The following is a 25,641-nucleotide window of genomic DNA, read 5'->3' as shown; positions in this document are numbered from 1 at the left end:
CTTCTTACTTTCTCCTGTTCTTTTTCTTCCTACCTTGTTATATTTAGTACTACATTGATTACTACATTGTTGGTGTCAGTTTGTAAGAAAAAGGCATTTCACTGTACTTGTGCAGGTGACGTTAAAACTTCAACTTGTATGGTTGAATGTGTACTGTGTATATGAGGTTGTGTGTCAGAGTGGCTGGTGCAACAATCCCTAACCAGCCTACCATTGTCCTCCCAAATCTTATCCCCCCCCCTCTCTCTCTACTCACCCCTCTTTCTCAATTCTGCTCCCGCTATACTCTTCGTCACCTTCTCAAAACCCATTTCTGATCCAATTGGTTTTGAGGAGACGAGGAGAGAGGAGTATGAGATCTTCACAAAGACTGGTCACTAACCCCCCTCTCTCCTCTCTTACCCATCCCCATCCTCCCCTCTCCTCTTACCCATCCTCATCCTCCCCTCTTACCCATCCTCCACTCTCCACCACCCCTCTCTCCTCTCTTACCCATCCTCATCCTCCACCACCCCTCTCTCCTCTTACCCATCCTCATCCTCCACCACCCCTCTCTCCTCTTACCCATCCTCATCCTCCACCACCCCTCTCTTACCCATCCTCATCCCCCACTCTCCACCCCCTCTCTCCTCTCTTACCCATCCTCATCCTCCACTCTCCACCACCCTCTCCTCTCTTACCCATCCTCATCCTCCACCACCCCTCTCTCCTCTTACCCATCCTCATCCTCCACCACCCCTCTCTTACCCATCCTCATCCCCACTCTCCACCCCCTCTCTCCTCTCTTACCCATCCTCATCCTCCACTCTCCACCCCCTCTCTCCTCTCTTACCCATCCTCATCCTCCACCACCCCTCTCCTCTTACCCATCCTCATCCTCCACTCTCCACCACCCCTCTCCTCTTACCCATCCTCATCCTCCACCACCCCTCTCTCCTCTCTTACCCATCCTCATCCTCCACCACCTCTCTCCTCTCTTACCCATCCTCATCCTCCACCACCTCTCTCCTCTCTTACCCATCCTCATCCTCCACCACCTCTCTCCTCTCTTACCCATCCTCATCCTCCACCACCCCTCTCTCCTCTCTTACCCATCCTCATCCTCCACCACCCCTCTCTCCTCTCTTACCCATCCTCATCCTCCACCACCCCTCTCTCCTCTTTTACCCATCCTCATCCTCCACCACCCCTCTCTCCTCTCTTACCCATCCTCATCCTCCACCACCCCTCTCTCCTCTTTTACCCATCCTCAACCACCCCTCTCTCCTCTTACCCATCCTCATCCTCCACTCTCCACCACCCCTCTCCTCTCTTACCCATCCTCATCCTCCACTCTCCACCACCCCTCTCTTACCCATCCTCATCCTCCACTCTCCACCACCCCTCTCCTCTCTTACCCATCCTCATCCTCCACTCTCCACCACCCCTCTCCTCTCTTACCCATCCTCATCCTCCACTCTCCACCACCCCTCTCTTACCCATCCTCATCCTCCACTCTCCACCACCCCTCTCTCCTCTCTTACCATCCTCATCCTTCTCTCTCTGCTGTGCCAGATGGATTGAACAGTATCTACTGTTAGTGAAGAGGTCAGACAGTCCATCATCCCCCAGACAGTCCTTCCCCCCTTCAACTCTCCATCTTTAACCTCCATTAGAAAATGGACATCTCAAAACAAAAACAAACTTTAAAAAGAATAACAACAAAGAGACTGAGGTTTGGTTGTTGAGATAAACACCTAGTTCATCTTCTCTTTATTCCTACAGCTGTACAGAGCTCTCTCTCTCTCACTCAGTCATCATTAGAAAATATACAAACTACAAATTAAACGTTTAGGTCTACATCGCGACGCATTGGATATAACAAAACACTGATGATACAGTGGTATGATAAAAAAAAACAGACATCATTCATCATCTTCCTCCTCTTCGTCGCTGATGACGTACTTCTTTGCCTTCTTGGGTTCCACCTCCTCCTCCTCATCCTCCTCAGCCTTCCTCTTCCCTGAACTCTCTCCTTCCTAGAGAGAGAGGGGGGAGAGAGACAGGAAAAATGTGATTTGACTCACTTCAGATCTGCGTCAAAGTGATTTGTTACCTGAACTAGATTCCTATATGTAGTGATTCACACTGCCTTCTGCTGGTAGATCATAGGACTGCACCCTCTGTCACAACTCATCTCTCCATTCTCTCACTGTACTAAAACCTGTGTGTGTGTGTGTGTGTGTGTGTGTGTCTCACCTCGTCAGAGTCTAGTTTCTTGGCCTTGAGCAGTCTCTGGGCTTTATCATCATCAGAACCCTCATCACTGTCAGACGAGTAGATCCTAGCACGCTCCTCTATATGGAAGAGAAAGAGTGGAGGAGAGATGGAAGAGAAGAGACGGAAGAGAGTGGAGGAGGGGAGGGGGACGGAAAAGTGGAGGGGGACGGAAAAGGGGAGACGGTGGAGAGAAAGGGAGAGAACGCATTGACATGAGCAAAAACAAACACTTTCACTGTCTCCTCAGTCCTCCTCCTCCTCCCTTGTATTTAATCTGGATGTGTCTCTGTTTAGATATGGTGTGTGTCCTCACCCCTCAGCCCTCCTCCTCCTCCCTTGTATTTAATCTGGATGTGTCTCTGTTTAGATATGGTGTGTGTCCTCACCCCTCAGCCCTCCTCCTCCTCCCTTGTATTTAATCTGGATGTGTCTCTGTTTAGATATGGTGTGTGTCCTCACCTCTCAGTCCTCCTCCTCCTCCTCCCTTGTATTTAATCTGGATGTGTCTCTGTTTAGATATGGTGTGTGTCCTCACCCCTCAGTCCTCCTCCTCCTCCTCCCTTGTATTTAATCTGGATGTGTCTCTGTTTAGATATGGTGTGTGTCCTCACCCCTCAGTCCTCCTCCTCCTCCCTTGTATTTAATCTGGATGTGTCTCTGTTTAGATATGGTGTGTGTCCTCACCCCTCAGTCCTCCTCCTCCTCCCTTGTATTTAATCTGGATGTGTCTCTGTTTAGATATGGTGTGTGTCCTCACCCCTCAGTCCTCCTCCTCCTCCCTTGTATTTAATCTGGATGTGTCTCTGTTTAGATATGGTGTGTGTCCTCACCCCTCAGTCCTCCTCCCTTGTATTTAATCTGGATGTGTCTCTGTATAGATATGGTGTGTGTCCTCACCCCTCAGTCCTCCTCCTCCTCCTCCCTTGTATTTAATCTGGATGTGTCTCTGTTTAGATATGGTGTGTGTCCTCACCCCTCAGTCCTCCTCCTCCTCCTCCCTTGTATTTAATCTGGATGTGTCTCTGTTTAGATATGGTGTGTGTCCTCACCCCTCAGTCCTCCTCCTCCTCCTCCCTTGTATTTAATCTGGATGTGTCTCTGTTTAGATATGGTGTGTGTCCTCACCCCTCAGTCCTCCTCCTTCTCCTCCCTTGTATTTAATCTGGATGTGTCTCTGTTTAGATATGGTGTGTCGTCACCTCTCAGTCCTCCTCCTCCTCCTCCCTTGTATTTAATCTGGATGTGTCTCTGTTTAGATATGGTGTGTGTCCTCACCTCTCAGTCCTCCTCCTCCTCCTCCCTTGTATTTCATCTGGATGTGTCTCTGTTTAGATATGGTGTGTGTCCTCACCCCTCAGTCCTCCTCCTCCTCCCTTGTATTTAATCTGGATGTGTCTCTGTTTAGATATGGTGTGTGTCCTCACCCCTCAGTCCTCCTCCCTTGTATTTAATCTGGACGTGTCTCTGTTTAGATATGGTGTGTCTCCTCACCCCTCAGTCCTCCTCCTCCTCCTCCTCCTCCCTTGTATTTGCTCTTGATGGCGGCCAGGCTGACCGACTCGTCCCCCTCCTCATCGTCGTCATAGCGATCAGGCTCCAGGTAACCTGCGCTCAGCCCTCGTTGGTGCTGCTTCTCTCTCATCCGCCGCTGTTGGCCCTCACGACGGATAGACGCACGCAGACGCTCTTCCTCTTTCTGTAGGGGGGGGGGCGGGGGAGGAGCAGGAGGAGAGATGGGTCAACATTTTAACCCCTCAAATGAGATAAGGCGTCGTCCTGTCTATTTGAAATGTTCTGAGAAAATATAGGAGACTGTAATCAGCAATAGAAGCCCAGTCAGTGCTTCTAGTAACAACAGAAAGTCTGTCTCGTCTCCAGACTGTAGTTATTATACTGAACAAAAATATAAACCGCGACATGTAAAGCAGAAAGAGGAGGAAGGGAAGTGCTACTAAGGTACACAATAGTACATGTTGGTCGATAGAAGGTGCTCTTTGGTAAAAGGGGTAAATTGGTCATCAAAAAGAGAGGAGGACCAAGGCAATCTTCATATAATTCATTAAAATGCCTTAATTAGCATGTTCAATAGAAACAACGTTAAAAAAATAGAATAATTAAATGACGCGTTTGGGCTGCATGGCCTTCGTCAGGGAGTACAACCAAAAAAAAAGAATACAATGTCCTCTTTTTAACAGCTTTTTTGAACAGCAACATGTGAAGTGTCGGTCCCATGTTTTTACTGAGCTGATATATATACACGATTCAAGAAATGTTTCATATTCACAAAAAAAGCTTATTTCTCTCAAATGTTGTCCACAAATTTATTTACATCTCTGTTAGTGAGAATGTCTCTTTTGCCAAGATAATCCATCCACCTGACAGGTGTGGAATATCAAGAAGCATGATCATTACATAGGTGAACCTTCTGCTGGGGACAATAAAAGACTACTCTAAAATGTGCAGTATTGTCACATAATACAATGCCACAGATGTCTCAAGTTGAGGGATGCTGACTGCAGGAATGTCCAGAGAATTTGATGTTAATTTCTCTACCATAAAGCACCTCCGTAACATCGTTTTAGAGAATTTGGCAGTACGCCCAACCGGCCTTACAACCACACCAGCCCAGGACCTTCGCATCCGAATTCTTCACCTGCGGGATCGTCTGACATCAGCCACTCAGACAACTGTTGAAACCGTGGGTTTGCACAACTGAAGAATTTCTGTACAAACTGTCAGAAACCGTCTCAGGGAAGCTCATCTGAGTGCTTGTTGTCCTCAACCGGGGTCGTGACCTGACTGCAGTTCAGTTGTAACCGACTTCAGTGGGAAAATGCTCCCCTTCGATGGCCATGCTGGACAGGTTTCAACTGTACCAGGCAGATGGCAGACAGACTGTATGGTGTTGTGTGGGCGAGCAGTTTGCTGATGTCAACAGAGTACCCCATGGTGGTGGTGGGGTGATGCTATGGGCAGGCATGCGCTACGGACAACGAACACAATTGCATTTTATCGATGGAAAGTTGAATGCACAGAGATACAGTGACGAGATCCTGAGGCCCATTGTCGTGCCATTCATCCTCCACCATTACCTCATAATTCAGAATGATAATGCACAGCCCCATGTTGCAAGGATTTGTACACAATTCCTGGAAGCTGAAAATGTCCCAGTTCTTCCATGGTCTGCATACTGACCAGACATGTCACCCATTGAGCATGTTTGGGATGGATTGATGTGTACGACAGCGTGTTCCAGTTCCCGCCAATATCCAGCAACTTCACACAGACATTGAAGAGGAGTGGGTCAACGTTCCACAGGCCACAATCAACAGCCTGATCAACTCTATGTGAAGGAGATGTGTCACGCTGCATGAGGCAAATGGTGGTCACACCAGATACTGACTGGTTTTCTTTATCTAAGGTATCTGCGACCGACAGATGCATATCTGTATTCCCAGTCATGTGAAATCTACAGATCAAGGCCTAATGCATTTATTTCAATTGACTGGATTTACTTATATGAATTGTAACTAAGTAAAATCTTTTAAAATTGTTGCATTTTTTCGTTAATATTTTTGTTGAGTGTAGTTCTGCTAACACCACACATCTCATAACCTTATTACATGACATCCTATATGTGTCACGCTCTGGCCTTAGTTATCTTTGTTTTCTTTATTATTTTAGTTAGGCCAGGGTGTGACATGGGGGATGTATGTGTTTTGTATTGTCTACGTTTTTTTGTATGTTTATGGGGCAGTGTTAGGTCTAGGTGTTTGTATGTCTATGGTTGCCTAGATTGGTTCTCAATTAGAGACAGCTGTCTATCGTTGTCTCTGATTGGGAGCCATATTTAGGCAGCCATAGTCATTAGGTAGTTTGTGGGTGATTGTCTATGTGTAAGTTGCCAGTGTCTGCACTTGTTGTTTGTATAGCTTCACGTTCGTCTGTTTGTTGTTTTGATTAGTTTGTATAGTGTTCGTTTCGTTTTCGTCTTCATTAAAGAGAGAATGTATTGTTATCACGCTGCGCCTTGGTCCTCCTCACTTAAATGTTACGACGAACGTGACAATATGAAACCACACAGTCCAGCGTGTGTTACCTTGATCATCTCATTGCGTTGAGACTCAGGGTCTCGTCCAGCCATGGGCAGTATTCTAATCTTCTGGGTCTTAGAGCAGCGGTCAGCCAGGGAGAGGGTCATCTTCCTGTGGGTGGCGCTGTCTGTGGAGTGGGGTCTGGAGAGAACACACACAGCTTTATATCTCAAATCAGACATTCATGTTTGTTCCTTCAAACTGAAAGAGGAACAGCGTCTCATAACACTCTACCAAAACAAGTCCCGTTCTATAGTAATACCGTACCAAAACAAGTCCCGTTCTATAGTAATACCGTACCAAAACAAGTCCCGTTCTACTACCGTACCAAAACAAGTCCCGTTCTAATACTGTACCAAAACAAGTCCCGTTCTATTGTAATACCGTACCAAAAAAAGTCCCGTTCTACTACCGTACCAAAACAAGTCCCGTTCTAATACTGTACCAAAACAAGTCCCGTTCTAATACCGTACCAAAAAAAGTCCCGTTCTACTACCGTACCAAAACAAGTCCCGTTCTATTGTAATACCGTACCAAAACAAGTCCCGTTCTAATACCGTACCAAAACAAGTCCCGTTCTTATACCGTACCAAAACAAGTCCCGTTCTACTACCGTACCAAAACAAGTCCCGTTCTACTACCGTACCAAAACAAGTCCCGTTCTACTACCGTACCAAAACAAGTCCCGTTCTACTACCGTACCAAAACAAGTCCCGTTCTAATACCGTACCAAAACAAGTCCCGTTCTAATACCGTACCAAAACAAGTCCCGTTCTAATACCGTACCAAAACAAGTCCCGTTCTAATACCGTACCAAAACAAGTCATGTTCTAATACCGTACCAAAACAAGTCCCGTTCTACTACCGTACCAAAACAAGTCCCGTTCTACTACCGTACCAAAACAAGTCCCGTTCTAATACCGTACCAAAACAAGTCCCGTTCTAATACCGTACCAAAACAAGTCCCGTTCTACTACCGTACCAAAACAAGTCCCGTTCTAATACTGTACCAAAACAAGTCCCGTTCTAATACCGTACCAAAACAAGTCCCGTTCTAATACCGTACCAAAACAAGTCCCGTTCTAATACCGTACCAAAACAAGTCCCGTTCTACTACCGTACCAAAACAAGTCCCGTTCTACTACCGTACCAAAACAAGTCCCGTTCTACTACCGTACCAAAACAAGTCCCGTTCTACTACCGTACCAAAACAAGTCCTGTTCTAATACCGTACCAAAACAAGTCCCGTTCTAATACCGTACCAAAACAAGTCATGTTCTAATACCGTACCAAAACAAGTCCCGTTCTATAGTAATACCGTACCAAAACAAGTCCCGTTCTACTACCGTACCAAAACAAGTCCCGTTCTACTACCGTACCAAAACAAGTCCCGTTCTACTACCGTACCAAAACAAGTCCCGTTCTAATACCGTACCAAAACAAGTACCGTTCTAATACCGTACCAAAACAAGTCCCGTTCTAATACCGTACCAAAACAAGTCCCGTTCTATAGTAATACCGTACCAAAACAAGTCCCGTTCTACTACCGTACCAAAACAAGTCCCGTTCTACTACCGTACCAAAACAAGTCCCGTTCTACTACCGTACCAAAACAAGTCCCGTTCTACTACCGTACCAAAACAAGTCCCGTTCTACTACCGTACCAAAACAAGTCCCGTTCTACTACCGTACCAAAACAAGTCCCGTTCTACTACCGTACCAAAACAAGTCCCGTTCTACTACCGTACCAAAACAAGTCCCGTTCTATAGTAATACCGTACCAAAACAAGTCCCGTTCTACTACCGTACCAAAACAAGTCCCGTTCTACTACCGTACCAAAACAAGTCCCGTTCTACTACCGTACCAAAACAAGTCCCGTTCTAATACCGTACCAAAACAAGTCCCGTTCTAATACCGTACAAAAACAAGTCCCGTTCTAATACCGTACCAAAACAAGTCCCGTTCTATAGTAATACCGTACCAAAACAAGTCCCGTTCTACTACCGTACCAAAACAAGTCCCGTTCTAATACCGTACCAAAACAAGTACCGTTCTAATACCGTACCAAAACAAGTCCCGTTCTAATACCGTACCAAAACAAGTCCCGTTCTATAGTAATACCGTACCAAAACAAGTCCCGTTCTACTACCGTACCAAAACAAGTCCCGTTCTACTACCGTACCAAAACAAGTCCCGTTCTACTACCGTACCAAAACAAGTCCCGTTCTACTACCGTACCAAAACAAGTCCCGTTCTACTACCGTACCAAAACAAGTCCCGTTCTACTACCGTACCAAAACAAGTCCCGTTCTACTACCGTACCAAAACAAGTCCCGTTCTACTACCGTACCAAAACAAGTCCCGTTCTATAGTAATACCGTACCAAAACAAGTCCCGTTCTACTACCGTACCAAAACAAGTCCCGTTCTACTACCGTACCAAAACAAGTCCCGTTCTACTACCGTACCAAAACAAGTCCCGTTCTAATACCGTACCAAAACAAGTCCCGTTCTAATACCGTACAAAAACAAGTCCCGTTCTAATACCGTACCAAAACAAGTCCCGTTCTATAGTAATACCGTACCAAAACAAGTCCCGTTCTACTACCGTACCAAAACAAGTCCCGTTCTACTACCGTACCAAAACAAGTCCCGTTCTACTACCGTACCAAAACAAGTCCCGTTCTACTACCGTACCAAAACAAGTCCCGTTCTAATACCGTACCAAAACAAGTCCCGTTCTAATACCGTACCAAAACAAGTCCCGTTCTAATACCGTACCAAAACAAGTCCCGTTCTAATACCGTACCAAAAAAAGTCCCGTTCTACTACCGTACCAAAACAAGTCCCGTTCTATTGTAATACCGTACCAAAACAAGTCCCGTTCTAATACCGTACCAAAACAAGTCCCGTTCTAATACCGTACCAAAACAAGTCCCGTTCTAATACCGTACCAAAACAAGTCCCGTTCTAATACCGTACCAAAACAAGTCCCGTTCTAATACCGTACCAAAACAAGTCCCGTTCTAATACCGTACCAAAACAAGTCCCGTTCTAATACCGTACCAAAACAAGTCCCGTTCTAATACCGTACCAAAACAAGTCCCGTTCTACTACCGTACCAAAACAAGTCCCGTTCTACTACCGTACCAAAACAAGTCCCGTTCTACTACCGTACCAAAACAAGTCCCGTTCTAATACCGTACCAAAACAAGTCCCGTTCTAATACCGTACCAAAACAAGTCCCGTTCTAATACCGTACCAAAAAAAGTCCCGTTCTACTACCGTACCAAAACAAGTCCCGTTCTATTGTAATACCGTACCAAAACAAGTCCCGTTCTACTACCGTACCAAAACAAGTCCCGTTCTATTGTAATACCGTACCAAAACAAGTCCCGTTCTATTGTAATACCGTACCAAAACAAGTCCCGTTCTATTGTAATACCGTACCAAAACAAGTCCCGTTCTACTACCGTACCAAAACAAGTCCCGTTCTACTACCGTACCAAAACAAGTCCCGTTCTACTACCGTACCAAAACAAGTCCCGTTCTACTACCGTACCAAAACAAGTCCCGTTCTACTACCGTACCAAAACAAGTCCCGTTCTACTACCGTACCAAAACAAGTCCCGTTCTAATACCGTACCAAAACAAGTCCCGTTCTAATACCGTACCAAAACAAGTCCCGTTCTACTACCGTACCAAAACAAGTCCCGTTCTACTACCGTACCAAAACAAGTCCCGTTCTACTACCGTACCAAAACAAGTCCCGTTCTACTACCGTACCAAAACAAGTCCCGTTCTAATACCGTACCAAAACAAGTCCCGTTCTACTACCGTACCAAAACAAGTCCCGTTCTACTACCGTACCAAAACAAGTCCCGTTCTAATACCGTACCAAAACAAGTCCCGTTCTAATTCCGTACCAAAACAAGTCCCGTTCTAATACCGTACCAAAACAAGTCCCGTTCTAATACCGTACCAAAACAAGTCCCGTTCTAATACCGTACCAAAACAAGTCCCGTTCTAATACCGTACCAAAACAAGTCCCGTTCTAATACCGTACCAAAACAAGTCCCGTTCTAATACCGTACCAAAACAAGTCCCGTTCTAATACCGTACCAAAACAAGTCCCGTTCTAATACCGTACCAAAACAAGTCCCGTTCTACTACCGTACCAAAACAAGTCCCGTTCTACTACCGTACCAAAACAAGTCCCGTTCTAATACCGTACCAAAACAAGTCCCGTTCTAATACCGTACCAAAACAAGTCATGTTCTAATACCGTACCAAAACAAGTCCCGTTCTAATACCGTACCAAAACAAGTCCCGTTCTAATACCGTACCAAAACAAGTCCCGTTCTAATACCGTACCAAAACAAGTCCCGTTCTAATACCGTACCAAAACAAGTCCCGTTCTAATACCGTACCAAAACAAGTCATGTTCTAATACCGTACCAAAACAAGTCCCGTTCTACTACCGTACCAAAACAAGTCCCGTTCTACTACCGTACCAAAACAAGTCCCGTTCTACTACCGTACCAAAACAAGTCCCGTTCTACTACCGTACCAAAACAAGTCCCGTTCTACTACCGTACCAAAACAAGTCCCGTTCTACTACCGTACCAAAACAAGTCCCGTTCTAATACCGTACCAAAACAAGTCCCGTTCTAATACCGTACCAAAACAAGTCATGTTCTATTGTAATAACGTACCAGAACAAGTCCCGTTCTAATACTGTACCAAAACAAGTCCCATTCTATTGTAATACCGTACCAAAACAAGTCCCATTCTAATAATGTACCAAAACAAGTCCCGTTCTAATGTAATACTGTACCAAAACAAGTCCCATTCTAATACTGTACCAAAACAAGTCCCATTCTAATACTGTACCAAAACAAGTCCCATTCTAATACTGTACCAGAACAAGTCCCATTCTAATACTGTACCAAAACAAGTCCCATTCTAATACTGTACCAGAACAAGTCCCATTCTAATACTGTACCAAAACAAGTCCCGTTCTAATACTGTACCAACACAAGTCCCGTTCTAATACTGTACCAACACAAGTCCCATTCTAATACTGTACCAACACAAGTCCCGTTCTAACACCGTACCAAAACAAGTCCCGTTCTAACACCGTACCAAAACAAGTCCCGTTCTAATACCGTACCAAAACAAGTCCCGTTCTAATACCGTACCAAAACAAGTCCCGTTCTAATACCGTACCAAAACAAGTCCCGTTCTAATACCGTACCACAACAAGTCCCGTTCTAATACCGTACCAAAACAAGTCCCGTTCTAATACTGTACCAAAACAAGTCCCGTTCTAATACTGTACCAAAACAAGTCCCGTTCTAATACCGTACCAACACAAGTCCCGTTCTAACACTGTACCAAAACAAGTCCCGTTCTAATTCCGTACCAAAACAAGTCCCGTTCTAATACCGTACCAAAACAAGTCCCGTTCTAATACCGTACCAAAACAAGTCCCGTTCTAATACCGTACCAAAACAAGTCCCGTTCTAATACCGTACCAAAACAAGTCCCGTTCTACTACCGTACCAAAACAAGTCCCGTTCTAATACCGTACCAAAACAAGTCGCGTTCTAATACCGTACCAAAACAAGTCCCGTTCTATAGTAATACCGTACCAAAACAAGTCCCGTTCTACTACCGTACCAAAACAAGTCCCGTTCTACTACCGTACCAAAACAAGTCCCGTTCTACTACCGTACCAAAACAAGTCCCGTTCTACTACCGTACCAAAACAAGTCCCGTTCTACTACCGTACCAAAACAAGTCCCGTTCTAATACCGTACCACAACAAGTCCCGTTCTAATACCGTACCAAAACAAGTCCCGTTCTAATACTGTACCAAAACAAGTCCCGTTCTAATACTGTACCAAAACAAGTCCCGTTCTAATACCGTACCAACACAAGTCCCGTTCTAACACTGTACCAAAACAAGTCCCGTTCTAATTCCGTACCAAAACAAGTCCCGTTCTAATACCGTACCAAAACAAGTCCCGTTCTAATACCGTACCAAAACAAGTCCCGTTCTAATACCGTACCAAAACAAGTCCCGTTCTAATACCGTACCAAAACAAGTCCCGTTCTACTACCGTACCAAAACAAGTCCCGTTCTAATACCGTACCAAAACAAGTCGCGTTCTAATACCGTACCAAAACAAGTCCCGTTCTATAGTAATACCGTACCAAAACAAGTCCCGTTCTACTACCGTACCAAAACAAGTCCCGTTCTACTACCGTACCAAAACAAGTCCCGTTCTACTACCGTACCAAAACAAGTCCCGTTCTACTACCGTACCAAAACAAGTCCCGTTCTACTACCGTACCAAAACAAGTCCCGTTCTAATACTGTACCAAAACAAGTCCCGTTCTAATACCGTACCAACACAAGTCCCATTCTAACACTGTACCAAAACAAGTCCCGTTCTAACACTGTACCAAAACAAGTCCCGTTCTAATACCGTACCAAAACAAGTCCCGTTCTAATACTGTACCAAAACAAGTCCCGTTCTAATACCGTACCAAAACAAGTCCCGTTCTAATACCGTACCAAAACAAGTCCCGTTCTACTACCGTACCAAAACAAGTCCCGTTCTAATACCGTACCAAAACAAGTCCCGTTCTAATACCGTACCAAAACAAGTCCCGTTCTATAGTAATACCGTACCAAAACAAGTCCCGTTCTACTGCCGTACCAAAACAAGTCCCGTTCTACTACCGTACCAAAACAAGTCCCGTTCTACTACCGTACCAAAACAAGTCCCGTTCTACTACCGTACCAAAACAAGTCCCGTTCTACTACCGTACCAAAACAAGTCCCGTTCTACTACCGTACCAAAACAAGTCCCGTTCTAATACCGTACCAAAACAAGTCCCGTTCTATAGTAATACCGTACCAAAACAAGTCCCGTTCTACTGCCGTACCAAAACAAGTCCCGTTCTACTACCGTACCAAAACAAGTCCCGTTCTACTACCGTACCAAAACAAGTCCCGTTCTACTACCGTACCAAAACAAGTCCCGTTCTACTACCGTACCAAAACAAGTCCCGTTCTACTACCGTACCAAAACAAGTCCCGTTCTACTACCGTACCAAAACAAGTCCCGTTCTACTACCGTACCAAAACAAGTCCCGTTCTACTACCGTACCAAAACAAGTCCCGTTCTAATACCGTACCAAAACAAGTCCCGTTCTAATACCGTACCAAAACAAGTCCCGTTCTAATACTGTACCAAAACAAGTCCCGTTCTAATACCGTACCAAAACAAGTCCCGTTCTAATACTGTACCAAAACAAGTCCCGTTCTAATACTGTACCAAAACAAGTCCCGTTCTAATACCGTACCAAAACAAGTCCCGTTCTATTGTAATACTGTACCAAAACAAGTCCCGTTCTAATACTGTACCAACACAAGTCCCATTCTAACACTGTACCAAAACAAGTCCCGTTCTAACACTGTACCAAAACAAGTCCCGTTCTAATACCGTACCAAAACAAGTCCCGTTCTAATACCGTACCAAAACAAGTCCCGTTCTAATACCGTACCAAAACAAGTCCCGTTCTAATACCGTACCAAAACAAGTCCCGTTCTACTACCGTACCAAAACAAGTCCCGTTCTAATACCGTACCAAAACAAGTCCCGTTCTAATACCGTACCAAAACAAGTCCCGTTCTACTGCCGTACCAAAACAAGTCCCGTTCTACTGCCGTACCAAAACAAGTCCCGTTCTACTACCGTACCAAAACAAGTCCCGTTCTACTACCGTACCAAAACAAGTCCCGTTCTACTACCGTACCAAAACAAGTCCCGTTCTACTACCGTACCAAAACAAGTCCCGTTCTACTACCGTACCAAAACAAGTCCCGTTCTACTACCGTACCAAAACAAGTCCCGTTCTACTACCGTACCAAAACAAGTCCCGTTCTAATACCGTACCAAAACAAGTCCCGTTCTAATACCGTACCAAAACAAGTCCCGTTCTAATACTGTACCAAAACAAGTCCCGTTCTAATACCGTACCAAAACAAGTCCCGTTCTAATACTGTACCAAAACAAGTCCCGTTCTAATACTGTACCAAAACAAGTCCCGTTCTAATACCGTACCAAAACAAGTCCCGTTCTATTGTAATACTGTACCAAAACAAGTCCCGTTCTAATACTGTACCAAAACAAGTCCCGTTCTAATACTGTGTGTGTGTATAGACAGTGTTACCTGAAGGTGAGTTTGGTCTTGAACACAGCCTGTCCCTGTAGTCCAGTCCCTTGTCTGATGAACAGGTGGTTGTGGTCTCCTTGGAGAGGAGCTTTATACACATCAAACACCTCGTTACCCAGGTGGAGAGACATGCTGTGGAGACAGAACACATCAAACACCTCGTTACCCAGGTGGAGAGACCTGCTGTGGAGACAGAACACATCAAACACCTCGTTACCCAGGTGGAGAAACCTGCTGTGGAGACAGAACACATCAAACACCTCGTTACCCAGGTGGAGAGACCTGCTGTGGAGACAGAACACATCAAACACCTCGTTACTCAGGTGGAGAGACATGCTGTGGAGACAGAACACATCAAACACCTCGTTACCCAGGTAGAGACAGAACACATCAAACACCTCGTTACCCAGGTGGAGAGACCTGCTGTGGAGACAGAACACATCAAACACCTCGTTACCCAGGTGGAGACAGAACACATCAAACACCTCGTTACCCAGGTGGAGAAACCTGCTGTGGAGACAGAACACATCAAACACCTCGTTACCCAGGTGGAGACAGAACACATCAAACACCTCGTTACCCAGGTGGAGACAGAACACATCAAACACCTCGTTACCCAGGTGGAGAAACCTGCTGTGGAGACAGAACACATCAAACACCTCGTTACCCAGGTGGAGAAACCTGCTGTGGAGACAGAACACATCAAACACCTCGTTACCCAGGTGGAGAGACCTGCTGTGGAGACAGAACACATCAAACACCTCGTTACCCAGGTGGAGAAACCTGCTGTGGAGACAGAACACATCAAACACCTCGTTACCCAGGTGGAGAGACATGCTGTGGAGACAGAACACATCAAACACCTCGTTACCCAGGTGGAGACAGAACACATCAAACACCTCGTTACCCAGGTGGAGAGACATGCTGTGGAGACAGAACACATCAAACACCTCGTTACCCAGGTGGAGAAACCTGCTGTGGAGACAGAACACATCAAACACCTCGTTACCCAGGTGGAGAGACCTGCTGTGGAGACAGAACACATCAAACACCTCGTTACCCAGGTGGAGAAACCTGCTGTGGAGAGAGAACACATCAAACACCTCGTTACCCAGGTAGAGAGACCTGCTGTGGAGACAGAACACATCCACAGATACACACGTAAACACACATTTCCCATGGCTAAATCAATGTATTAATTATTAATTCAAGCACAATCATCAGCTGTCCGGCGTTACTCCTCTTCATCAGGAGTCCGGCGTTTCTCCTCTTCATCAGGAGTCCGGCGTTTCTCCTCTTCATCAGGAGTCCGGCGTTTCTCCTCTTCATCAGGAGTCCGGCGTTACTCCTCTTCGTCAGCTGCCCAGCGTTACTCCTCTTCGTCAGCTGCCCAGCGTTACTCCTCTTCATCAGCTGCCCAGCGTTACTCCTCTTCATCAGCTGCCCAGCGTTACTCCTCTTCATCAGCTGCCCAGCGTTACTCCTCTTCATCAGCTGCCCAGCGTTACTCCTCTTCATCAGCTGCCCAGCGTTACTCCTCTTCATCAGCTGTCCAGCGTTACTCCTCTTCATCAGCTGTCCAGCGTTACTCCTCTTCATCAGCTGTCCAGCGTTACTCCTCTTCATCAGCTGTCCAGCGTTACTCCTCTTCATCAGCTGTCCAGCGTTACTCCTCTTCATCAGCTGTCCAGCGTTACTCCTCTTCATCAGCTGTCCAGCGTTACTCCTCTTCATCAGCTGTCCAGCGTTACTCCTCTTCATCAGCTGTCCAGCGTTACTCCTCTTCATCAGCTGTCCAGCGTTACTCCTCTTCATCAGGAGTCCAGCGTTACTTCTCTTCATCAGGAGTCCAGCGTTACTTCTCTTCATCAGGAGTCCAGCGTTACTCCTCTTCATCAGGAGTCCAGTGTTACTCCTCTTCATCAGCTGTCCAGTGTTACTCATCTACCTCAGCTGTCCAGTGTTACTCATCTTCCTCTAGCCCTCTGAGGATCTTGCGGTCGTGTGTGTGTGTGTGTGTGTGTGTGTGTGTGTGTGTGTGTGTGTGTGTGTGTGTGTGAGAGCGAGCGCTGACCTGCCGTCAGACCACTTGACGATGCGGGCGTTACTGTCTCTGCTCTCGTTCCCCTCCTCGTCTTTCTTGGCTCTCCACCGGATAGTATTTTCAACCTGAACACAGAACACTGTCACAACACTGTCACATCACACACACACACAACACTGTCACATCACACACACACACAACACTGTCACATCACACACACACACACACAACACTGTCACATCACACACACACACAACACTGTCACATCACACACACACAACACTGTCACATCACACACACACAACACTGTCACATCACACACAACACTGTCACATCACACACAACACTGTCACATCACACACAACACTGTCACATCACACACAACACTGTCACATCACACACAACACTGTCACATCACACACACACAACACTGTCACATCACACACACACAACACTGTCACATCACACACACACAACACTGTCACATCACACACACACTGTCACATCACACACAACACTGTCACATCACACACAACACTGTCACATCACACACAACACTGTCACATCACACACAACACTGTCACATCACACACACACAACACTGTCACATCACACACACACAACACTGTCACATCACACACACACTGTCACATCACACACACACTGTCACATCACACACACACAACACTGTCACATCACACACACACAACACTGTCACATCACACACACAACACTGTCACATCACACACACAACACTGTCACATCACACACAACACTGTCACATCACACACAACACTGTCACATCACACACAACACTGTCACATCACACACAACACACACAGCGCAGGAACTGAGCACACACACAGGGCACACACACACACCTTCAGTTTGAGCCTGGTCCGTCCCTCTTCATCCAACATCTCCTCATCCTCAAACTCATCTTCATAGTACTGGGAGTCAAAGGGTCTAAAAGGAGAGGAATACACACATCACACACACAGTTCAGAGAGAAGACACTGCTTCTACCTATCCAGACCCTTCAGATCTGAGAACATGGAATGCTCAGGGGGGTGTCAGGGTTAGGGGCCAGGGGGGTGTCAGGGTTAGGGGTCAGGGGAGGGCGGGGTCAGGGGCCAGGGCGAGGGCCAGGAAGTGAACTGGGACCATCTGGGGTGAGTCTAACCTGGGCTCAACAGAGAGGAAGTTGGGTAGTTTGACGAAGTAGAGGTCTGATCCTAGATCAGTGCTGACTTTAGGAATCTCCACCTCGATACGAGTCTCTGGGACGTGCTCCTCCTCAGCCTGCTCCCCTTCCATACCATCCTCTTGGTCCTGGGGAGAGACACACACAGAGACACACACACAGAGAAACACACGCAGAGAAGAGACACACACACAGAGAAACACACGCAGAGACACACACGCAGAGACACACACGCAGAGACACACACGCAGAGACACACACGCAGAGACACACACGCAGAGACACACACGCAGAGACACACACGCAGAGACACACACGCAGAGAAACACACACAGACAGAGAAACACACACAGACAGAGAAACACACACAGACAGAGAAACACACACAGACAGAGAAACACACACAGACAGAGAAACACACACAGACAGAGAAACACACAGACAGAGAAACACACACAGACAGAGAAACACACAGACAGAGAAACACACAGACAGAGAAACACACAGACAGAGAAACACACAGACAGAGAAACACACAGACAGAGAAACACACAGACAGAGAAACACACAGACAGAGAAACACACAGACAGAGAAACACACAGACAGAGAAACACACAGACAGAGAAACACACAGACAGAGAAACACACAGACAGAGAAACACACAGACAGAGAAACACACAGACAGAGAAACACACAGACAGAGAAACACACAGACAGAGAAACACACAGACAGAGAAACACACAGACAGAGAAACACACAGACAGAGAAACACACAGACAGAGAAACACACAGACAGAGAAACACACAGACAGAGAAACACACAGACAGAGAAACACACAGACAGAGAAACACACAGACAGAGAAACACACAGACAGAGAAACACACAGACAGAGAAACACACAGACAGAGACACTTCATTATTAGTTATTGGTTGTTCTGGAGTGGGGGGGGGGGGGGGGTAAAGTATGTCTCACCAGGGGTTGTCCTGGAGTGGGGGGGGTAAAGTATGTCTCACCAGGGGTTGTCATTGAGTGGGGGGGTAAAGTGTGTCTCACCAGGGGTTGTCCTGGAGTGGGGGGGTAAAGTATGTCTCACCAGAGGTTGTCCTGGAGTGTGGGGGGTAAAGTATGTCTCACCAGGGGTTGTCCTGGAGTGGGGGGGTAAAGTATGTCTTACCAGGGGTTGTCCTGGAGTGGGGGGTTTCTCAGCATCACTGTCTGATGAGATGTCGTCTGCCTCTCCAAACAGGTCGTCTGCTGCTGGCTTCTTACCTGAGGAAGAGATGGAGAGAGATGAGTCCTGACCCCTAACCTTTGACCCGTAACAGGTAAGAGTTGAACATGGAGGGATTATACCCTGACCCCCCCCCGCCTCCTCAAAGTGCATCGGAGTAGGCTTGTGCCATCCTGGGATATTCAGTAATACCGACACTGAACACAAGGGGCGCTATTATCAAAACCCACTGAGCCTCTGCAATATGGAGGTTACCAATGCTAATAAGTACATGTAAAATCCCATAGTGAACGCTAGCTAAATGCTAACGAGCGCATTGCGAACATTTTAATAGTCTCTGACAAACTATTTGCTGAACAGACATCTCATAACGGTAATAAAAGTAACTCAAAAACGCTACTCACAGTTTGCTGCACAAAACAAATATTAGACAGCAAAGGGGGATTCTCCTGATCCAGGAGGGGGATTCTCCTGATCCAGGAGGGGGATTCTCCTGATCCAGGAGGGGGATTCTCCTGATCCAGGAGGGGGATTCTCTGCTGTTACCAAGCGACACTTCATTTTGGAAGAAACTAACCACTTAGCTAGATAACTAGCTACTAAATTAGCAAACCAAATGCACAACTGCAGAGCATTTAGCACCTTTTAGACAGTCAACTTAATAGTGAGAAGATATTTAGCTGTCAAACATGTGTAACTACATCTCCTGGCTCATGCTGCACAACAGTGAGTGACTCCAGGCTCCGGTCTCACCACGTAACCGGGGACTAACGCTAAGCTTCATAATGTCAAATAATGTGCCAGGAGATAAAGCAGATCACCAAACGTATTGCACAAGTTGACTGCAGGTACTGTATTTCATAACATTAAAAAAGTAGCTACAAATATTAAAATGTATTAAATAAATGAGATGGTTTCAACAGTATTGCAAAACCATCCTGTGGCTATTTCCAAATACCCCGGTATACGGTATATATCAGGGTTCTCAAAATGGCGGCCCACAGGCCAAATGGTTTTTATTTGGCCCCCCAACTTGAGCAAAATGTTGTTGTTGTTTTTTAACATAAAAGACTAAAAACACCAGGAAATCAGCTCCAAGAGATTTTCATTTTGGAAAATCAGTTCCCAAGTATTCCCATGCATTATACATACAAATGTAAGCAAGGTTTGAAACGATTATGTTTTAGTCAAATATTAAATCTTATATTTTTTTTGTGTGGTCAATTTGCAGTCTACAAATTATTTGTAATTATGTTCCGGACCCCTGCCGGAATAAAATCATTTATTTTCTCAGAAAAATCGGCCCGCGGCTGAATCTAGTTGATGATATATACCAGCCACGCCTACACCGGGGGGAACCTTGGACCTACACCGGGGGGAACCATGGATCTACACCGGGGGGAACCTTGGATCTACACCGGGAGGAACCTTGGATCTACACCGGGAGGAACCTTGGATCTACACCGGGGGGAACCTTGGATCTACACCGGGGGGAACCTTGGATCTACACCGGGAGGAACCTTGGATCTACACCCGGGAGGAACCTTGGACCTACACCCGGGGGAACCTTGGACCTACACCGGGGGGAACCTTGGACCTACACCGGGGAGAACCTTGGACCTACACCGGGGAGAACCTTGGACCTACACCGGGGAGAACCTTGGACCTACACCGGGGAGAACCTTGGACCTACACCGGGGGGAACCTTGGACCTACACCGGGGGGAACCTTGGACCTACACCGGGAGGAACCTTGGACCTACACCAGGGGGAACCTTGGATCTACACCGGGGGGAACCTTGGATCTACACCGGGAGGAACCTTGGATCTACACCGGGAGGAACCTTGGATCGACACCGGGAGGAACCTTGGATCGACACCGGGAGGAACCTTGGATCGACACCGGGAGGAACCTTGGATCTACACCGGGGAGAACCTTGGACCTACACCGGGGAGAACCTTGGACCTACACCAGGAGGAACCTTGGATCTTCTCCTCTAGTATGCGTTGAGGAGACCACAAATAGGACTCTTCAGATTAGGGTTGCATTTTTCAAAACGCCCAAGTTGTCCAGAATTCTTGGTTGGAAGACTCCCGGATTCAGGAGAAGCAGGACATCCGGGAATCCTCCAACCAGGATTTCTGGGATTTTTGGAAAAGTTCTTAATGCAACCAACCTTCAGATCTAGCTTTACCTTTTCCCTTCTTCTTGGCTCCAACGTCGCTGTCAGAGTCTGAGGCAGACGCCATCTTCTTCTTGGCTCCAACGTCGCTGTCAGAGTCTGAGGCAGACGCCATCTTCTTCTTGGCTCCAACGTCGCTGTCAGAGTCTGAGGCAGACGCCATCTTCTTCTTGGCGCCAACGTCGCTGTCAGAGTCTGAGGCAGACGCCATCTTCTTCTTGGCTCCAACGTCGCTGTCAGAGTCTGAGGCAGACGCCATCTTCTTCTTGGCTCCAACGTCGCTGTCAGAATCTGAACCAGACGCCATCTTCTTGTTCTTCCGTCCGACGAAGTCATCCTCGCTGTCACTGCCCTTCGCAGACTCTGAAGCACACACATTTAATTATTATAATTCTCCTGTAGACTTCCAGTCATTGCTCAAACAAAGATTTAAGATAATTTTACTGGTCAATTGCACACAAAGTCCCCTCGAATTGTTAGTTCACCTTTTAAACAATATTCTCTGGTTTGATGAAACCAAGATTGAACTCTTTGGCCTGAATGCCAAGCGTCACGTCTGGAGGAAACTTAACCCTACGGTGAAGCATGGTGGTGGCAGCATCATGCTGTGGGGATGTTTTTCAGCGGCAGGGACTGGGAGACTAGTCAGGATCGAGGGAAAGATGAAAGAAGCAAAGTACAGAGAATCCCTTGATGAAAACCTGCTCCAAAGTGCTCAGGACCTCAGCCTGGGGAAAAGGTTCACCTTCCAACAGGACAACGACCCTAAGCACAGCCAAGACAACGCAGGAGTGACTTCGGGACAAGTCTCTGAATGTCCTTGAGGGGCCCAGCCAGAGTCCAGACTTGAACCCGATCCAACATCTCTGGAGACCTGAACAAATCTGTGCAGTGATGCTCCCCATCCAACCTGACAGAACTTGAGAGGATCTGCAGAGAAGAATGGGAGAAACTCCCCAAATACAGGTGTAACAAGCTTGTAGCATCATACCAAGAAGACTCATGGCTGTAATCGCTGCCAACGGTGCTTCCACAAAGTACTGTGTAAAGGGTCTGAATATTTATGTAAACGTAATATTTCCGTTTTACTTTGTCATTATTATTGTGTGTAGTTTGATGACAGAAAATGATTTAATCCATTTTAGAATAAGGCTGTAATGTAACAAAATGTTGAAAAAGCCAAGGTGTCTGGATACTTTCAGAATGCACTGTAGAGGTTTTTTTTAGAGGTAAGGGGGGCTGCCAGACTGGGTTCCCGGGGAGCTGCTGTTGTGGGGGGTTAAGTGCCTTGTTCAAGAGCACAGCAGCAAACAATGGCATATAGGATGTGATACAACAACATCATATTGATAGAGGCTGATAGAGCACATGAATACAATAGTAAACCAGATGATGCTGAAGGTGGCAACGGTTTTCTTTTCAAACTCCAAGGCTGATCTAGTGAGTGGCTACAGGAAGGTCCTTCAGACCACACACACACACACACACACACACACACTTTCTTCAATACCTGACTTCTTCCTGCTCCTGTGCCCCGCCCCGTCCTCATCAGAATTCTCTCGGTCTTCGTCCGATTGGTGCCGCTTCTTCTCCTCCTCCTCATCCTCTGATTGGTCACTCTTAGCCCCTGCTCCCCACTTTTCATCATCTGATTGGTTCTCCTTGCCTGACCCCTCCCCATCTGAGTGGGGGGTGCCGTGCCCTGAGTGGGGGGTGCCGGGGTCTGACAGGGGGGTGCCGGGGTCTGACAGGGGGGTGCCGGGATCTGACAGGGGGGTGCCGGGCGCCGACTGGGGGGTGCCAGGAACAGACTGGGGGGCCGACTGGGGGGTGCCGGGCGCCGAGTGGGGGGTGCCGGGAACAGACTGGGGGGCCGACTGGGGGGTGCCGGGCGCCGACTGGGGGGTGCCAGGAACAGACTGGGGGGCCGACTGGGGGGTGCCGGGCGCCGACTGGGGGGAGCCGGGCGCCGACTGGGGGGAGCCGGGCGCCGACTGGGGGGAGCCGGGCGCCGACTGGGGGGAGCCGGGCGCCGACTGGGGGGAGCCGGGCGCCGACTGGGGGGAGCCGGGCGCCGACTGGGGGGAGCCGGGGTCGCTATGGATACTGGCGGGAAAACAAGTTATTATGCATTACGTACATTCCAATGAAATTTGTTTTCACTCAAAGTGCTTTCAATACCAGGTGAAAAAGCACTAGCCTATATAAAAACCATTCCTTAATCATTCCTCCTCACCTCTTCTCAGAGCGAGCACTGCCCCTCCCAGACCTGGGGCTCCCCGCCCCCGATATTGGACTGCCTGCCTCTGACCTTCGATCTCCATCTTCCTCCTGGGGCCCTCTCTCCGACCCACTGTGCAGCTCCGCGTCTGACTGGTCATTGTCCTCGGGCTCCGAGTGCATGCTGGCGTCCGACTGGTGTCCTGAGTGTTCTGACAGGTTTGATTGGTTGTCGCTGTGTCGGCTATGGCGTTCCTCTTCACTGTCATCCCCAAACAGCTCCTGGTTCATAGAGTTATGCCATGTCATTATTGAGGCTAAGAGTGTTTTCTGTGTGTGTATGTACTGAAACAACTGGACCTCACCTTGGTGTTGGGCTTTCCCCCGTCTTGTCCATCATCGTCTCTCCCGCTGTCGCTGCCGGAGACGTTACTATGGGAACGGGACCGAGGCATCTCCGGCTCAGATTCAGAACCTGAACCAGAGCCAGACGCCACTGCCGAGACCACTGCACACACACACACTGTCATGTTAGCTTTCAGCTGAGGGAAAATGTACATGCATGTGAAATAAACACAAATACTAACGTTAGCTACGCCCGCACGTCCTATGGATAGCTTGGTTGGTTAGCTAGCTAACGTTAATGTGCTAGACCAAGTATGTACTGGCTATTTTGGTTCTCGTTAGGTTGTTGATGGATATTCTCAAAGGTCCTCTTTACTAACGTTAGCTACTTGTTAGCTACTTAACGTTAGCTTCGCTAGCATCAGCCAACCGGCCTTAGCTTGATCACATTAGCTAGCTTACTAGCTGTAACTGCATAAAGCTATTCATCTAGCGTAACTTTAAACGTGTTTAACTAACTTTTCTGAACAGCATTTTGATGGCTAACTTCACCTCTTTGTTCGTTGTCACTGTCCCCATCACTCCCGAACAGTTCGTCCATGTCCGCCATTTCTTTCGATGAAGACGAACCGGAAGTGACAGATTAGCGTTTTCCCAGTTCATCACGACGCAGAAATGCACGATTAACTGCGTTGAATATCCACCAGATGGCGGCAGATGAGCGCTATGAAATAAGGGGCATGTAAACTTGCATTAGATTAATACGTTAATGGAAATCATTGTTATTTTATCAATTAACCCTGACAAAAAAGATTGCAGTTTATAAAAGTGCAGAATCTGCAGTCGACTGTGGTATTTTGGACGCAGTAATTGCAGAATAACTGCAGTTATACTGCATTGTAACTGCGGTTACACTGCAAAAGTACTGCAGTAAAAAGAAACAGTGTTCTTTTGGACGCAGTATTTATGGTGTACTGCAGTTATACTGCACTCTGACTGCAGTTATACTACGCACTGACCGTAATCTTTTATTCGTAAGGGAAAGATTGTTAAATTTGTACAATTTGTTTGAACATAGTGGTTATCAGACAGACCCTCTCCCTCTCTCTCCCTGCCACCCTCCGTCTCCTTGTTTCACACAGTGTTTACTGAAAGGTGAAGCCATACATAAAGCAGAGTTGCTGCTCTAACAATAAGAGATTTCAGTTTTGAAACTGCAGTAAAAGTGCAGTAACTGCAGTCGACTGTGGTATTTTTGGACGCAGTAATTGCTGAATAACTGCTGTGTACTACACTATAACTGCAGTCTTTTTTTTGTAAGGGTGCTGAGAGCGAGCAGTGTGGAGCATCAATGCTGGGTGATGACATACAGCACAAGACCTTCTTTCTCATCTGGTAGAGAGAGGGGCTCACCTGTTGAACAATAAAGATCCTGTCTTCTATCTCATCTGGTAGAGAGAGGGGCTCACCTGTTGAACAATAACGATCCTGTCTTCTTTCTCATCTGGTAGAGAGAGGGGCTCACCTGTTGAACAATAACGATCCGGTCTTCTATCTCATCTGGTAGAGAGAGGGGCTCACCTGTTGAACAATAAAGATCCTGTCTTCTATCTCATCTGGTAGAGAGAGGGGCTCACCTGTTGAACAATAAAGATCCTGTCTTCTATCTCATCTGGTAGAGAGAGGGGCTCACCTGTTGAACAATAAAGATCCTGTCTTCTTTCTCATCTGGTAGAGAGAGGGGCTCACCTGTTGAACAATAACGATCCGGTCTTCTATCTCATCTGGTAGAGAGAGGGGCTCACC

The 25,641-nt window shown here is 47.0% G+C and overlaps 1 protein-coding gene across 1 annotated transcript; it reads right to left on the bottom strand.

Moving 5' to 3' along the window:
* Positions 1-1,715: 1,715 nt before the first annotated feature.
* LOC129834901 (RNA polymerase-associated protein LEO1-like) lies at positions 1,716-24,497 on the bottom strand. Its single transcript, XM_055900269.1, has 14 exons — positions 24,388-24,497; positions 23,856-23,998; positions 23,507-23,772; positions 22,781-23,376; positions 21,283-21,633; positions 19,032-19,126; positions 17,831-17,979; positions 17,529-17,613; positions 16,678-16,772; positions 14,601-14,735; positions 6,359-6,494; positions 3,751-3,955; positions 2,239-2,336; positions 1,716-2,018 (listed from the first exon to the last, which is right to left on the bottom strand). The coding sequence occupies exons 1-14, from the start codon at positions 24,443-24,445 to the stop codon at positions 1,905-1,907; spliced, it is 2,526 nt and encodes an 841-aa protein (XP_055756244.1). The 5' UTR covers positions 24,446-24,497; the 3' UTR covers positions 1,716-1,904.
* Between the last annotated feature and the right edge of the window lie 1,144 nt (positions 24,498-25,641).

The sequence above is a fragment of the Salvelinus fontinalis genome, chromosome 35 (genome assembly GCF_029448725.1).
Source record: "Salvelinus fontinalis isolate EN_2023a chromosome 35, ASM2944872v1, whole genome shotgun sequence".
NCBI classification, from domain to species: Eukaryota; Metazoa; Chordata; class Actinopteri; order Salmoniformes; family Salmonidae; genus Salvelinus; species Salvelinus fontinalis.
Note: the sequence above shows the minus strand (reverse complement) of the source record. Positions and strands in the feature narration are given on the sequence as shown.